General features: G+C 37.4%; 1 protein-coding gene across 1 annotated transcript in view; it reads left to right on the top strand.

The window, feature by feature from the left end:
* The window catches only part of LOC122797893 (zinc finger protein 883-like), a 115,310-nt gene extending 110,528 nt beyond the window's left edge, over positions 1-4,782 (top strand). The window contains exon 3 of the mRNA XM_044066412.1: positions 2,180-4,782. Coding sequence (XP_043922347.1) covers positions 2,180-3,918 — 1,739 coding nt within the window. The 3' untranslated portion in view covers positions 3,919-4,782. The remainder of the gene's footprint in view (positions 1-2,179) is intronic.
* The last annotated feature ends 13,889 nt before the right edge of the window (positions 4,783-18,671 follow it).

The following is an 18,671-nucleotide window of genomic DNA, read 5'->3' as shown; positions in this document are numbered from 1 at the left end:
TGAGGTTTGGGAGGTCACTCAGTGGAAGTTCTAGCTTTGCTGGAGTTTTCATTCTGTTTTTACTGATTGTTTTTTCAGTGACCTTCTCACTCATTGTTTTAGTTTGCTGTTGGGGATATTTTTACAGTGACCCTAATGATAATGGACATCAGTTGGGTATAACAGCCCTGTGTTTCTAATGTTTAGTCAAACACTCTGCTTGTGCTGTGCTGATGAGGTCATAAGGCCGAAATATGCATATCCACAGCTTGTGCAGTTTGGCTTTATTGGCCTGAAATTGTCCATTAAAATGATGAAGCAATTCATGGGCGTTCAGAATCGCCAATTAGCTGAAACACCTGATGTTCATAAAGATTGTCTGCATATATCCCATATGTCTCTGATACAAGAGGTTTGGGAGGTCACTCAGTGGAAGTTCTAGCTTTGCTGGAGTTTTCATTCTGTTTTTACTTATAACAATATTATGGAGAAATGCTATATGGCATGTCCTCTGAAGGGATTAAAAGAATATATAAAAAAATGCTGTGAGTAACAGTAGGAGAAGGTTTGAGCAATTTTATGAAAGAAGACATCTCCTGTATAGAATTTTGTTGGATAACTTACTAATTAGAAGTAATATGAAATATAAGGTATTGGAAGAAATAAAATGTGCAACAAGGAAGAAACAACGAAAGTTAAAAAAAATGTAAGAAAAATAGAAGTTTTGGAGAATGTTTTAAAAAGATTATCAATAGGAAGGATTTTAAAAAATATAGCAATAGATGTGATGTATATGAGAAAGAAAAAAAAGTGAAATTTAAAAATGGACAGAACATTTTTAGTAATTCATAGATTATGGAAACAAATAAATGAAGGATTAATGTATAATTAAACCAGAGATGGTAAAGATAAACCAGACAAAATAAAAATATGGTTGTGAAAGAAAGGACTGGGGATAAATACAGAAAATTTGAAAAATAGTTGATGACTTAGAAAAAAATCTTCTGTGCAGATTATATGCTGAGATTTAGAAAAAAATGTGAAATAATCGACAAGATATCATCTATGAATATGAATGCATAAATAATGTAAAGAAGTGTAAATAAAGCAATCCTTTCGGTTTTTGATAACTGCTATGGGAACATTTACATCCACCTGAGCTACTACCAGTCTGAACAGATGGCACCTCGATTTAACATCTTATCCAAAGGATGGTGCAGTCAAGAGTATAGCACCCACTAATGCTGCACTGTACTAACATCAGTTTGAAAATAAATGCAGTCTCCTGCAGCGGGAGTAGAACCCATGGCTTTCTGGTCTTCCAGCACCAAACGCAAGTGTGTTTCCTGTTGTGCTACTGACACTGACTTGTAAAAAGATCAGGGATTACTTGTTTCACAGAGTAAAGGCATTATTAAAGTAATCTGGAAGAAAGAAGATGGAAGAGCAACAGGGATTATTTTCATCCAGTACAACCAGTAGGGATAAATAGGGTGCACTAGAAAGTGAGAAATGATTGCATACTATGAAATCTGGGGTTCTGATATTGTGAGGGACCACATTACATTAAAAGAAATTATGTTATTTTATAGAAAAGAATTGTGATCTGCAGGGGTGGTTGTATTCTTGGACAGTATCTATGGTAAACATGTCAATATGTACCAGGTTACAAATCTAAGGCAGTAAAGTACATATGGTTTTGTTTTATTGCAGTGCATTTCTGTGCGTCATCACCAGAGTTATTTGTACCTGATGATGCAGGTATTTGCAGTGATTTGTTGCACTTTATCGTGTCAGGTGGTCACTATGATTATAAGGCTCCTCAGATCTCAGTGTATTTTATGGTTTGTACTTTGTATTTACAGACATGATAGTAGAAGTACTTCAACTTATAAGCCAAAAGAAAGCCGTAGTCATTTGTTGACAGTGTTATTTACGTGTGGAATAAAGTTCAATCTTGCACAGTTCGTTTTTTGACTTCTCTCCGTATCTACGACTTTCTTTTGGCTTACTAGTGACTGCTTGGAAGCTTCCACTGTTGTAGTTTTTTAGTACTTCAACTTATACTACAATAAGAAATTAAAAAAGGTTTGTATGGAAAAAACACACTTATGTACAGTTTGTGTTGTAGCACTTGGGATAACACAATAAACCTTCACTGTACCTCATTGCATTCTGACCCATTTTTTTCTCTCTTAAGTCAACAGAAATACAGATTTTACTGAGGTACACTGTCTACAGTCATCGCATGGAAAATGCCGCAATTCTGACTACAGTGAAGTTTCCCCAAATGTGATGTCGCTTGCAGTGCTAGACCTGGTGTTCGCTGAAAACCAACATGATAACCATATGCAAAGTAATGAGGACTGTATCGAGAAAACTGAATTAATAATGCATCTGACATCCTGTGCAGAAAAAAGGCACTACAAACAACTTAACGAGAGTGGTACTTCAGTGCTTAATAGTAAGAAATTAAATGCACAATTAATTCATAGTGAGAAAAGGCAGACAATAATGTTGGCAAAATTCAGCAAAGAGAAATGGCATAAATCTGCCATGCCTGGCAAAAGTTTTACAGGTGAAAAAAGATCATCAGTACAGAAACTCTTCAAAAGTACAGGGTGTGGCAAACGTTTTGCACTAAAGTCAGTTATGGAAAAACAGTTAGTCCACACAGGACAACAGCTATATGCCACACATGACAAAGGCTTTACCCATAAACCTTTAGCAGGAAATAATAAGAGGGGGCACACTCCACAGGAACCCTGTAAGTATACCACATGGGGCAAAAGTTTTAGACAGAAATACTGCATGCTAAAACATCAGTATGACCACAGTGGGCATAAATCCTACAAGTGTGCCACATGTGGCAAGGCTTTTACGTACAAGTGTAATATGGTGAGACATCAGTATATACACACTGGACAAAAACCCTTTAAGTGCACAATATGTGATAAGAGTTTTAGACGCAAAAGCACTGTGGTAGCACATCAGAATATCCACACAGAGCAGAAACCCTACAAATGTACAATGTGTGATAAGAGTTTTGTGCGAAAGTCTCAAATGAGAAGCCATCAGATTATTCACAGTGAACAGAAGCCACATAAATGCTCCATATGTGACAAGAGTTTTAGACATAAAAGCACTATGGAAACCCATCATAGTATACACACTGGGCAGAAACCCTATAAATGCACCATGTGTGGGAAGAGTTTTAGGGACAGAAGAGCTATGGTAAGGCATCAAAGTGTCCACACTGGCCACAAACCATATAAATGTACCATGTGTGACAAGAGTTTTAGACTGAAAGTCACTATGGTAAGGCATTATAGTATCCATGCTGAGCAGAAACCCTATAAATGCACCATGTGTGAGAAGAGCTTTAGACTGAAAGGCACTATGGTAAGGCATCACAACAATATCCACACTGGACGGAAACCCTATAAATGCGCAGTGTGTGATAAGAGATTTACACAGAAGAGTCATATGGTAAGCCATCAATATAGCCACAGTGGACAAAAACCTTATAAATGCACAGTCTGTGACAAGGGGTTTGCACACAAAGGCAATATGAAAGCCCATCAGAGTATCCACATCGGACTGAGGCCATATAAATGCACCATATGTGGTAAGAGTTTTAAAGACAAAAGTAGTGTGGTAAGACATCAGAATATCCATACTAATGAGAAACCATATAAATGCACCATATGTGAGAAGAGTTTTAAACAAAAAAATAATATGGTATTGCATCAGAATATTCACACTGGGCAAAAGCCATATAAATGCACAATGTGCAATAAGAGTTTTTTACAGAAGAGTTACATGGTGAATCATCTAAATATCCACACCGGGCACAGAACCTATAAATGCTCGATGTGTGATAAAAGTTTTAGACACAAAAGCAGTATGACAAGACATAAAAATATCCACATTGAGTAGAAAAAGACAAACTATTCAATATAAAAAAACAGCTTCGAAGATATTTGAAGAGAACTACATCCAAAAATTCCCAGATATGGTGAATTTCATAATCAAAGAATAAGATCACAAAAGGGGAGTGTGAAAAAAATGATTAGTGAATTAGAAATTAAAGAGAAATTGAAGTGACAGACCATTTCAAGTGAAGGCTTTAGTGTGGAAACTCCAGTACATGCAGTGCTGCAAAATGATGAAGCAATGGGTTCCCAGATGCAGGACCAGCAGGTGGAGCTGGATGCATCTGAAAAGGATATGCCACAGGGTATGATCTCGTGCCTTCTGTAGGAGACCACAAGAAAGTCCAATTGAAGGTGTATAATAATGGAAGGAGCAGGAAACAGTGGCAACTCTGGCACATGTAATGTTGCAGCGTGATGGGCCAGTGGGTCCCTATAGAGAGGAGCAACAAATGAAGCAGGATGCATCCACACAAGTTATGTCACAGGGCAATGTTCTAGAACATTCTGTAGAAGACTCACAGAAAACAGAGAGCAAAGAAGATGCTCTTAGTCCAGACATCGATCTAAGAGAAGACTTGCTTGATTTACAAGAGATCGGTATCAATATTAAGATAGATGAAGGAAACAGAGTATACAAAGTTAGTAAAACCCAAACATGTTATAAAACTGGCAAAACATATGAACACAGTAATTAGGACTGCTAAGAGAAATGAATGTAATATAACAAAAATAAATACAATATACCACTGTGCAGCTAAACTAATAACTGGTGCATTTTACTACAAAGACCTAGAGTAGCAAAAGAAAGGATGGGATCAAGTGGAATGACACCACTGAAGAATCAGATAGAGAATGGAATGACACCATTGAAGAGTCAAGTAGTGAGTGGAATGACACCACTGAAGAATCAGACAAAGAGTGGAATGACACCATTGAAGAGTCAAATAGTGAGTGGAATGACACCACTGAAGAATCAGATAAAGAGTGGAATGACACCATTGAAGAGTCAAATAGTGAGTGGAATGACACCACTGAAGAATCAGATAGAGAGTGGAATGACACCATTGAAGAGTCAAATAGTGAGTGGAATGACACCACTGAAGAATCAGATAGAGAGTGGAATGACACCATTGAAGAATCAAATAGTGAGTGGAATGACACCACTGAAGAATCAGATAGAGAGTGGAATGACACCATTGAAGAGTCAAACAGTGAGTGGAATGACACCACTGAAGAATCAGATAGAGAGTGGAATGACACCATTGAAGAGTCAAATAGTGAGAGGAATGGCACCACTGTAGAATCAGATAGAGAGTGGAATGACACCATTGAAGAGTCAAATAGTGAGTGGAATGACACCACTGAAGAATCAGATAGAGAGTGGAATGACACCATTGAAGAGTCAAATAGTGAGTGGAATGACACCACTGAAGAATCAGATAGAGAGTGGAATGACACCATTGAAGAGTCAAATAGTGAGTGGAATGACACCACTGAAGAATCAGATAGAGAGTGGAATGACACCATTGAAGAGTCAAATAGTGTGTGGAATGACACCACTGAAGAATCAGATAGAGAGTGGAATGACACCATTGAAGAGTCAAATAGTGAGTGGAATGACACCACTGAAGAATCAGATAGAGAGTGGAATGACACCATTGAAGAGTCAAATAGTGAGTGGAATGACACCACTGAAGAATCAGATAGAGAGTGGAATGACACCATTGAAGAGTCAAATAGTGAGTGGAATGACACCACTGAAGAATCAGATAGAGAGTGGAATGACACCATTGAAGAGTCAAATAGTGAGTGGAATGACACCACTGAAGAATCAGATAGAGAGTGGAATGACACCATTGAAGAGTCAAATAGTGAGTGGAATGACACCACTGAAGAATCAGAGAGTGGAATGACACCATTGAAGAGTCAAATAGTGAGTGGAATGACACCACTGAAGAATCAGATAGAGAGTGGAATGACACCATTGAAGAGTCAAATAGTGAGTGGAATGACACCACTGAAGAATCAGATAGAGAGTGGAATGACACCATTGAAGAGTCAAATAGTGAGTGGAATGACACCACTGAAGAATCAGATAGAGAGTGGAATAACACCATTGAAGAGTCAAATAGTGAGTGGAATGACACCATTGAAGAGTCAAATAGTGAGTGGAATGACACCACTGAAGAGTCAAATAGTGAGTTGAATGACACCATTGAAAAACTGAATAGAGAAAACCATATAGCAACTAAGACAAGAAGTATCACTGTTAGAAGAACACAGAAAAAGGGACAGATAAGCAAACATTTTTAGAAAAACAGATGTCGGAAAAGCAACATACAGCATTAAAAACAGACCAGGGTTCATCATACACTGTTCCAGATAATAAACTGTCAGCACAAGCAGAAAAACATAGAAGGTATACAAATAAATGCAAAGGAAAATAACAAAATAACCAATTCATTGATAACCCAAAAAAAGTTTTACAGAGTACTGGGAAACAAAGCAAACAGAATAGCAAAATCACCAAAAAGAGAAGAAATAGGTACATTTTGCAGATGTAATTATGAAGGCTCATTTAAACATAACAAAGATGTTAAAATGTGGAAGAGTTGAAAGAAACAATAGAGTTCTTATGTAAAAGGGTATAAAATGGAGAAGTTAATAGCCTAAGAAGATGAGACAAAATTAAGAGACGCTCCAACTGGAGGATCCAGCCCAAATGCAGAACTTTTGATTAAAGGTATTTACATCTTTACACAAAGACTTATCACCAAGTAAGAATTACCTTGATGCACATTCCAGACACCAACATGGTGGAAAAAGGAAAATCCTCCTTAGGAGTGAGTCTATAAGTCATTCTAAGAACTATGGAACAATTACCTGCCATCTGACAATATATAAATTGTATACAGGAACTGATGCAGAGTTAAACAGTGCCCTAATACAGAGCTGTGGAAAAGGGAAGACTCTAAGTATAGCATTGATAGATTGCAAAAACACATTCCTCATTCTATGGAATATGGAAGGTTTATGAAGGTATAACATTTGCTCTACAGTGATCAATTACATTGTAATGCCAATGAAACATTGCCAAAGTACTTCGCAGCTAAGCCAAGAAAGGCCAAAGTATTATCCCAGGGATAAAAATTCAAAAGGGGGATTCCAAGGTAATTATTTTGTTACCACTGCTGTTATGTACTGCCCTTAACCCATTAGGCTGTTTACTTAATAGATTTGGCAGTGGTTACAGTTTAACTGGTAGAATCCATCCTTGTAAGACATCTCATGTACTTTTTTGGATGATTTAAACTTGTCCAAGCTATAATTCAATATACTCTTCCTGTTCTAACTTACAGCTTTGGTGCCATTGCCTGGCCCCAAAAAGTATTAAATCAAATTGACAAGAAAACAAGAAAAAAAGATCTTAATGCTTATCAAATGATGTATAAAAGCAGTGCATGCCAAGATTATATATCCCTCACTCTGAAGGAGATATGGGCCTCCTCAAAGTTGACTACATCTAGATCTGCAGTCATGAGACTGCATACATATTTGCTGACCTCATCCGATTCGTACTTAGTCAAAGTTTTTAAAAACCATAAAGAGAAGTCAAAGATGACATATTTCCTTAGTTTAGCAGAATCATCTCAGAACAAAACAGGAATGGAAATCAAGCCAGAAGTAGACAAAAGCCAGATAGAAACTGAAAGTATCAAAAACGGCAAATATAAAGGAACAGAAAAAAGGAGAGAAATTTGGAAAGCCCAGAAACATAGTGGCATGTATAGATATCATCTGGAACATCTTCACCTTGATCAAGATTTGATGAAGGTTCATAGATTCATAAGTGTATACTAGCCTAATGACCACTAAAGCCCTTATAAGCCTAGCTATGCAACCCAAGAATAGTTGGCCTCAACAGTCTCAAACTCGCATACCTGTTCAGATTCCTGTGCCTTACCACTAGATCATGGTAGCACACCATGGAATGGATAAGGATAGGTGAATTGAAACCACAAAATCAAAGGCTAATAATGGCAGCCCAAGATTGTGGGCTATGCTGGTTTAGAAAGTCCATTGAAAAGTTGGAGACACATACAAATGCAGGTTCATTGGTAGTTACTAGGCTTGCAGTGCAGCCCACATTCTCATTTGCCTCTAAGGACTGTCTGGCTAAGTGAGTAAGAGACTTCCTGAAGGTCACACAACATACAAATGAGGGCTGAGAGAAATAAACCTTGTACCACAGGAACTACAGCTCATAGCGTTAAACCCCTGCACCAACTACTCCAACAAAACAGAACTGGAAACCATTGCACATCTTGTCTGGATGTGATACCATGTAAAGATCTTCAGCCAAGAATGTAAGGCACAGTAATGTGGCAATTTGTTGTACAGGAGATTGTGCAAATAATATAATATAGATGTAGCTGAGAAGCTTTGGAAATATGAACCACAAAGCATTAGTGACAGTGATGGAGTTTGTATCAAATGGTATCACCCATTACCAGCAGTTCAAAAAACAGATGGAGTAGTCTATGAAAAAAGACAAAAGTAGAAGTGATCATTGAAATTGCTGCACCAGTAATTATAATGTCTTACATACTGAGAAACATAAAGTCATAAAGTACCTGGATTTATATGCAGAAATGAGAGCAATGTGGAATAAAGGTACTCAGACAGTAGTAGTAGTAGGAGTAACAGGAGTAATTAAAAATAATTCACGATCGTAGTTAAATGTATCACCAGTGCCATGTCACCATGTATGGTCTGCAAGAGGTGGCAGTTCTGAACACAGTGAAGATGCTGAGAAGAGCACTGACATCAAAGACTGAAGCAATACTAGTTTCACAAACTCTAACCATAACTTGATGTAAGACTGGAGTCCATTCCCATAATTATACAAGAAACCCAAAGCATTTGAAGTAATTAAAAATGGTAGAAACTATATACATGATTCACTTGGTCATAGGAGTTAAAAGGCAACCACATTTTTGAGGTCATTTCTGCCTTGCCTTTACTTTGAAGGAAGGCAGGCCGACATACCAAGGATAACTGTATGAATGCCCATCCAGTTGGTTCAGCACTTTTTAAACACCAAACAGTGTGTCACTCTACTTAATTTGTCTCAGAAAAGGGGAAGTCCCTGCATGACAAATCTAGCCCTCTTTTTAGTGTCAGTGGGCTTTCAGATAGTAACATTCCTGATATATTTAATCCAAAATACTACATTCAGGGCATTCAGCAGTTTCTATAGCTTCAGTATGCAATACTTTTATAAGGAAACCCTCTCAAGCACCCCTTGCACGACTGTTTGTCCCTGGGCCTTGACTTGTCTATTCTTGGCTCTATCAGTGTCTTAGAGAGAGCCTGACAGCTCTTTCCTATGTATCTGTATGACGCTTCTCTGTTCACTTTCCGCTGATAGTGTTTCACTCCACTTCTCAATATGAGAGGTCGCCTGTTTAGGTATTACCCCTAATTCAATCCTCGCTCTCTCTCTCTCTCTCTCTCTCTCTCTGTCTCTGTGTTAGCAAGTAAACTTTTGTCTCATTTAACCAAGAAATGTCTTCATAAATGTGTAAAATAGAGCCTGAGCTACTCTCCTTTACTCCATCCTGAATTTGCAATAGCCCTGTACCTGCAGCCGCTGCTTCGATTGCACGCCAGACTCTCCACCACAGCGTCCAAGCTAGCCATTTAGTTCCTGTCCATCACCTTCACTCCTCTGAGAAGAAGCCTGTTCTCTGTTTTTCTGTGCATCTGGTTTTAGCTACACTGTTCAGACAATGTTTGCAGTACTTTGGTTCACTACACCTTCACTGTTCAGACAATGTTTGCAATGCTTTGGTTCACTACACCTTCACTGTTCAGACAATGTTTGCAGTACTTTGGTTCACTACACCTACACTGTTCAGACAATGTTTGCAGTACTTTGGTTCACTACACCTTCACTGTTCAGACAATGTTTGCAATGCTTTGGTTCACTACACCTTCACTGTTCAGACAATGTTTGCAGTGCTTTGGTTCACTACACCTTCACTGTTCAGACAATGTTTGCAGTACTTTGGTTCACTACACCTTCACTGTTCAGACAATGTTTGCAGTGCTTTGGTTCACTACATCTTCACTGTTCAGACAATGTTTGCAGTGCTTTGGTTCACTACACCTTCACTGTTCAGACAATGTTTGCAGTACTTTGGTTCACTACACCTTCACTGTTCAGACAATGTTTGCAGTGCTTTGGTTCACTACATCTTCACTGTTCAGACAATGTTTGCAGTACTTTGGTTCACTACACCTTCACTATTCGGACAATATTTGCAGTACTTTGGTCCACTACACCTTCACTGTTCAGACAATGTCTGCAGTACTTTGGTTCACTACACCTTCACTGTTCAGACAATGTTTGCAGCACTTTGGTCCACTACACCTTCACTGTTCAGACAATGTCTGCAGTACTTTGGTTCACTACACCTTCACTGTTCAGACAATGTTTGCAGTACTTTGGTTCACTACACCTTCACTGTTCAGACAATGTTTGCAATGCTTTGGTTCACTACACCTTCACTGTTCAGACAATGTTTGCAGTGCTTTGGTTCACTACACCTTCACTGTTCAGACAATGTTTGCAGTACTTTGGTTCACTACACCTTCACTGTTCAGACAATGTTTGCAGTGCTTTGGTTCACTACATCTTCACTGTTCAGACAATGTTTGCAGTGCTTTGGTTCACTACACCTTCACTGTTCAGACAATGTTTGCAGTACTTTGGTTCACTACACCTTCACTGTTCAGACAATGTTTGCAGTGCTTTGGTTCACTACATCTTCACTGTTCAGACAATGTTTGCAGTACTTTGGTTCACTACACCTTCACTATTCGGACAATATTTGCAGTACTTTGGTCCACTACACCTTCACTGTTCAGACAATGTCTGCAGTACTTTGGTTCACTACACCTTCACTGTTCAGACAATGTTTGCAGCACTTTGGTCCACTACACCTTCACTGTTCAGACAATGTCTGCAGTACTTTGGTTCACTACACCTTCACTGTTCAGACAATGTTTGCAGTACTTTGGTTCACTACACCTTCACTGTTCAGACAATGTCTGCAGTACTTTGGTTCACTACACCTTCACTATTCGGACAATGTTTGCAGTACTTTGGTTCACTACACCTTCACTGTTCAGACAATGTTTGCAATGCTTTGGTTCACTACACCTTCACTGTTCAGACAAGTTTGCAATGCTTTGGTTCACTACACCTTCACTGTTCAGACAAGTTTGCAGTACTTTGGTTCACTACACCTTCACTATTCGGACAATGTTTGCAGTACTTTGGTCTACTACACCTTCACTGTTCAGACAATGTTTGCAATGCTTTGGTCCACTACACCTTCACTGTTCAGACAATGTTTGCAATGCTTTGGTTCACTACACCTTTTCTTTTTTTTAAGACAGGCTGTTACTTTGTCCCGCATTCAGCTCCTGCTCCCTTTGTAGCTGGATGTAAGATGGCCAGTTAACTGCTCTCCTTCTCTCATTTTGAAATAACCCTTCAACTGTTGTATTTCAGTTTCAGCTCAACATTTCCTCATTGTCTAGAAGTAGCCTGCTTGCATCTCTCCTTTCCTCACGTCCCTGTCTGAGGTAGGCAGTCAGCCTGTTTGCCATAACCATTCCAGCTACGCTCTCCATCATTATGTCAGAGATGTCCAGCTAATTCATATTCTTCAGTTCCACTCATCTTTGTCCTTCTCTGATACTCTTGTCTACTGTCTGTCTCGTAATCTGATAGCCACATGCATACTTAGTAGACCATTTTTCTTAAATATGTTGGTGGTCCTCCTTTTATTTCTAAGTCACTTTACTAGGTACCACATAGTTTAATACCCATAAAGTTGTCCTCATTGTTTCAGATATAGCCTGTTAGCATCTTTCCTTTCCTCACTTCTCTGTCTGAGATGGCCTGTCAGCTCCTTTCTTGGTACACTTCCAGCTACACTCTCCATTATTGTGTCAGAGATGTCCAGCTAATTCATATTTTTCAGTCTGACTTCTCTCTCTCTCCTTCTCTATGATACTTATGTCTATTGTGCATGTTTTTATCTGCTAGTCGCAGGATTACTCAGGGGCTTCAGTATGTTTCTGAAATATTCCAGTAGTCAGCCCTCACCAGACCAGTCACTGAGTACAACTCCCCTTTGGTATGAACCTAACTAGGCATGTGCAGCAATGGAAGCATCAACAGAGGTTCCTCATCAAAAAAATAAATGGCATAAACATGTTCTATGTGGACTGCCTCAAAGCTCTTTCCCTGTACTCTGTCACCTAGAGACTATTCAGAGTTGATCTATGCCTGGCCTTCAAAGCATTCTCTGATCCCAATCTGATGGACCTGTTGCACATTTGCAAAAGCAAATAGCATCACAATTACCCAGTCTAGGGACCTAAACCTTATCTGCAACATAAATAGGATGCACTAGAGGGCCAGGTATGTGTCTCAGACTACCCCTTCTCTGGAATAGGTTTCCAGTGCATGTGAAGCAGAGTGCTACCCTAACTCAATTCAAATATAATTTGCACCAGTGGATGGAGAATCGGAGACCTACCTTTGGTCTGTCACCTATGTCTGCATTAGATAGAGGCAGCCTGAAAATGCTTGACTACCTGTGCCCAAACCTACCCCTTAAAGTAATCCCAGGGTATCCAAGCTTGCCAGATAAATTTGGGATGCATGGCTTGGCTTAAAAAGGCTCCCTGGGATCATTAGCCTAGTAATCACATATGAACCTATTGAGTAGATCTCTGATTGAGTTATCGGATACCATTAAGATGACTTATACAAAGACAAGGTTTAGATTTCCACATATACAAGAATGTAAAATTTTCTGTGAAGCTTGATATTGAATAAACTGCCTGTATGAGGTGGTGTGAAATATAAAGTCTGAGTGAAGGATGTGTGCAGTTTGTAATACAGAAGAGAGGCTGCTTCACGTTTTATTGGGATGGTGCAGGGTTCAAAGATTTTGGGGAAAAGAATTAACCTATATGAGAGAAAGATGACTTAGAGAAAATTGATAACTCCCTATTGTAACTCTGAGACTCATAGGTGAGATCTGTGAAATTAATAAAGCAAATCTGAAAATATACGAGAACAGTGAATGTTAAACATTGCTGTCCTCCTTTAAAGTTCTTTATTGTAGAGGGCAAGCCCCCTGCCCCCCAGTGTGGGAGGTGAGCACCCCCATACCCCAAAGCTGTATATTATTACTCTGGAAGCAGATTCTGGTCAGCAAAGCTTTGCTACAGTTCTAGTGCCAAAAAAAAACAGACTGAAAGCTTATGGACAAGTAGCTGTGGGTGATTCTCAAGCATAGTGTGCTCATACAGTACAGGAAATGTTTGCTAGAATTTTAGTGGTTAGAAATTGTAAGACTATTCAAAATATATTCCATAAATCTCTCCATAAAGCCCCAGCAAAACAACACACAATGCTACTGTCTTTATAGCAATATGGTCAAGCTTGGTATAATCCACCTAGGCGAATGTACATAACATGCCTATAGGAACCTAAAGAGGTTTTAATGAAGAGAGGTCGAGACATTCTAGTCTATACCCTGTGCCCTCTGAAAATTGGGAATAACTTGAGTGAGTATAAGAAAAGACATTTCATTGCTGTTACTAGATATAATACTAAATAATTGGACATATTTTGATAAATCATTACCTTGGACATTTATGTTTATTTTTCTGACAGAGATGAGTTTTTCTATCTACAATGCTTGTTGTTCAGAAATGATAGACTCATTTTCCCATTTCTCTTATCTGAGTCTGTGCTGAATAAAATATGAGAGTCACATATGGCGATCACTAAAAGTGTAAAGAAGGGTTCATGTTATTTTTTTTTACTGATCTAAGACATGTGAACAGACAGAACAAATGGTACTGAAAAGTGATTTCTGTATTATATTCAGGAATAAAAATCAAAAACAGAAATGATACCATATGACAGTATGAGTATTTCTTGGTGGTGACTAATTTGTTCCAGGATAAAGATGCATGTTGTGTGTGGTTATTATCCACAATTTCCACAAGTTGTACAGTTACATAAAACTACCGTTATAGTGGTGCTGCTGTGCTGGTCTGTTTTTTAAAGGGTTTTATTCAATTATTCAGTGTTTCTTTTGTCAAAGGTAAGTTTTGCAGCATTGTCTCTCTCTCTCTCACACACACACACACACACACACACACACACACACACACACACACACACACACAGTGAAGTCACCAGTTACCAGGATGTTTTAGGCATTGCCAGCATTAGGAACCTGTGAAGCCCACAGTCAGAAGGGGCCCAGAGATTACTTGCTGCTGGGGTGGTCCTGAGGAAAAATGGAGGAATTTTTGGTAGCAGCAAGGAGAATGCATGGCTGCCTTTGTGTAACTCTGCCAGGCAAATTGTGATTTCTGGTTACATTTTTTTCTAAGCAGGCAAAAGGGGTGACAGCAAGAAATGGAGCAGACATGGTAAGTCTTGCAGTCTTTCAGATCCACTATATGCAAAAAGGAGTCTGGATGTTAAACCCTAACAAAACTAAGCTGCTACTTTTCTCGCCTACTTGTAGGTCCACTGCATTATCCTTTTTCCATAAAATCTAATAATGGCACCATAATCTCCCCAGACGCCTATACGAAACACCTAGGTGTTATCGTAGACAACAACCTTAAATTTGATATGCACGTCAATCAAACTATTAAAACAATCAATAAAAAACTTGGCTCACTATACAAGATTAAACCTTTTCTAACCCCACTAGCTAGAACTGCCATCGCACACTCTCATCTACTTTCAACTGTTCTTTATGCTTCCCCTTTACTTACCAACTTAAACAAAACTAATCTAAATAAACTCTCTAGCTGCTATAATCACATTGCCAGATTTGCCACTGTTATGCCCTACAGGGCACACCACTGTAATAACCTAACTTATCTTGGGTGGCTATAACTGCCCAGCCTAATTCAGTACAACCAGTTTATAGTGACATAGAAAGTACTTAACCTGAAAATACACCAGCACTTAAAAACATTATCAACCCTTACAGTAACCAGAGACCACTCCGCTCTTCTAGTAGACTCCTACTTCAAACTGTCAAAACCAACAATTCAGCTGGTGACTCTCTGTTTGCCAACTCTGTTGGTAAAACTTAGAACTCACTTCCTGCTGACATTACTCTAGAACCCACCCTAAGTCAATTCAAGAAAAGTCTCAAACAGTATTTTAAATCACACTGGCTGTGTCCTTGCACCAAGCCTGATTAGCTCTTTCCCTATGATTGTGTGCTTATATTATTCATTTGCAACTCTGCAGCGTCGTATTTTTAGGTCTTTTACCTTACGAAATCTTAATTTTGAGAGACTGTATAACTTGCTTGTCTGAACAGAGTCTGTAAACTGTGCTTATCGTGTATTATGTAATGTTTCGTCTGTCTGTACCTTGGAGCTTTTCTCCCCGGGCCTCTGCTGGAAATGGACATGTATCCAGTCGGACTATCCCGGTCAACAAATGTAAAATAAATAAATTAAATAAATAAATAGTTGCAACATTTTCTCATGCAATCTTTGCTTAGCAGGCAAGAGGAGGGAATGAAGCATATGTGTCCTAACGATGCAAGTTTTCTCATCTTTCAGGTCATTTCATGCAAAAAAATGTTGCAGCACATTGCTGATATCTACTTCCTTTCTTTCTTTCTTTTTTTTTTGGCATAATGTTTGTTATTTATTTCAGAGATACAAGGTACAGGATTTTATTCTGACCTTTGGCTAGTCTTAAAATAGTTCACTCAAGAGAAGTGTGAATAATTTTATAATTTTATTATTGCTGTTAGCACGCTTTCGGAGAGCTCTGTGTCCCTCTTTCCTCAGACACAAAAACAATACAATAATTAACTAAAAATACTTTATATGTACCTCAAATCAATTAATTAAATAATTAATTATACTAAACAAGTTCAAATGCAGCAAAGCACAAAACCAGAAGCAACTACAATTTCATGATGATAAACTACTAAAATCTCAGTGCTAAAACTTACAATTCCGTTCAAACAATGTATAATTTAAGTAATTAGACAAGCAGAAAAAATCTATATTTAATTTATAACAAAATATAAACATATATATAACTGTAATAAATATAATAAGTATATTTATATATATTCTATATGTATATAAATGTGTAAATCAAGAGCAGAAATATGCATTATACATAAATATGTATATAACACATATAAAAACCTTCATTTAAAAACCAATTTTAATTTTAAAACACATTTAAAAATAAATAAAAACTAATAAACAGTTCTTCATTTTAAATTTACTATCCTTAAGATGGTTAATTCCGATATCATGGGTGGCCCTTGGCAGAATCAGTTGGAAATTGAAGAATTGCTTTGGCAAATTCGTACTGCTGCATATATTTATCCTGGTTTGAACGACCATGTGTCTTTAAGTTGCATTTTAAAAAGTCTTGCCTTAAAAAGGTGATATTAGTTTTTATTTATTTTTAAATGTGTTTTAAAATTTAAATTGGTTTTTAAATGAAGGTTTTTATATGTGTTATATACATATTTATGTATAATGCATATTTCTGCTCTTGATTTACACATTTATATATATATAGCATATATATATATATATATATATATATATATATATATATATACTTATTATATTTATTACAGTTATATATACATATGTTTATATTTGGTTATAAATTAAATATAGATTTTTTCTGCTTGTCTAATTACTTAAATTATACATTGTTTGAACTGCATTGTAAGCTTTAGCACTGAGATTTTAGTAGTTTGTCATCATGAAATTGTAGTTGCTTCTGGTTTTGTGCTTTGCTGCATTTGAACTTGTTTAGTATAATTAATTAATTAATTAATTAATTTGAGGTACATATAAAGTATTTTTAGTTATTTATTGTATTGTTTTTGTGTCTGAGGAAGGAGGGACACAGAGCTCTCTGAAAGTGTGTGCTAACAACAATAATAAAATTATAAAATTATTCACACTTCTCTTGAGTGAACTGCTTTTGAAAGCTCGTTTTCTGTCAGTTTCTTCATTGGTTTGTGAATTTTGGAGTTTCTAGTCTTAAAATAGTCTACACACTGATGGCCTAGCATTTACATGTGAACCTGTGCATATACCTTAGCTCAAGGTCTGAGTTATAATACTTCATCTTAAGGAATGTTCCTTGTTTTGAGTCTTAAAAAGCCCATATTCCATACTGTTCCTTACTGAAAAGGTTTGTCACACAATTCATTGTAAATTAAGAATTAAAAATATCCATGGTAAATGTAAGATCAGGTTTCATTTAAATCTGTTTTGTTACAGTATTCTTTTTGCATACATCTAGAAATGCAGCCATATTAAAGCATGCTTTCAAGTGTGCATACAGTTTCAGTAAATGCACTTTCAATCAGTGAAAACAACCTTCAGTCAAAAATACTGGTAATAATAATAGAATGTGCTGTACCTTGAGTACAAACACATCTTGTTTTGAAGGTACAAGGCTTGGGAATCGAGGTTAAAGAGGCATGTAGAAATTTACAAGGTTTTGGTATTATTAGGAGATACTTCATATCAATCCAAACAAACTAATCGTGACTGGAGAAGGTCATTGTGCAGTCCTCAGAAGTCTGGTACAGACACTTGAGTGTGAGTGCAGATGTCAGGTCAAATAACCAACATTCCAGAATATTAGTTATATTATTCAGGAGGAAAAGAAAATGAGTGCAGAAGCTACAGAAATAATTATCAGCACTGTTACTGGAGACGGTAAAATTCAGCATTCTGAGTGCAGAATTTATGGACAGTATAATCAGTGCAGACACTAAGAACATTAAGATTTGATTAGAATATTGTTGACATCGACCTCCACTTTACATAACAAAACATTCTTAACCAAACCACAGTGTATGCAAACTTTATTCTGAAAGGTACAAGAAGGCTTGGTACATAAATGAGAGACTGGCACCTGACCAGCACAGTTCTGAGTAATTAACAGATAAAGACATTAATTCCAGCCTCATTCCAATTTCTTCCAGTTATTTGCAGTTCATTTCAGTATTCTACAGTCCTATCAATTCTTACAATGAAGAGCCAGCATTGATTTGGGGGGAGGGACAATATTTGTAGTTAAAGTCCCAAAACCCCATAGCAACCTTGCAAATCTATCAGCAGTGTTCCTTCAGAATATTACTTCAGAAAATCTACAGTAAAGTCTCAAAGAAACTCAGACTCTCAAGGATATCAGTGTAAAGGACATTATCCAGTTAACAAAAATGTATCCTCAAAGAACCTCAAACTCTCCAGGATATCAGTGTAAAGGACGTTATCCAGTTAACAACAATGTATCCTGAAAGAAACTCAGACTCTCCAAGATATCAGTGTAAAGGACGTTATCCAGTTAACAATGTATCCTCAAAGAAACTCAGACTCTCCAAGATATCAGTGTAAAGGACGTTATCCAGTTAACAACAATGTATCCTCAAAGAAACTTAGACTCTCCAAGATATCATTGTAAAGGATGTTATCCTGTTAACAATGTATCCTGAAAGAAACTCAGACTCTCCAAGATATGAGTGTAAAGGACATTATCCAGTTAACAACAATGTATCCTCAAAGAAACTCAGACTCTCCAGGATATCAGTGTAAAGAACATTATCCAGTTAACAACAATGT

The sequence above is a fragment of the Protopterus annectens genome, chromosome 3.part1, assembly GCF_019279795.1.
Source record: "Protopterus annectens isolate FY-2018-M chromosome 3.part1, PAN1.0, whole genome shotgun sequence".
Lineage (NCBI taxonomy): Eukaryota > Metazoa > Chordata > Ceratodontiformes > Protopteridae > Protopterus > Protopterus annectens.
Note: the sequence above shows the minus strand (reverse complement) of the source record. Positions and strands in the feature narration are given on the sequence as shown.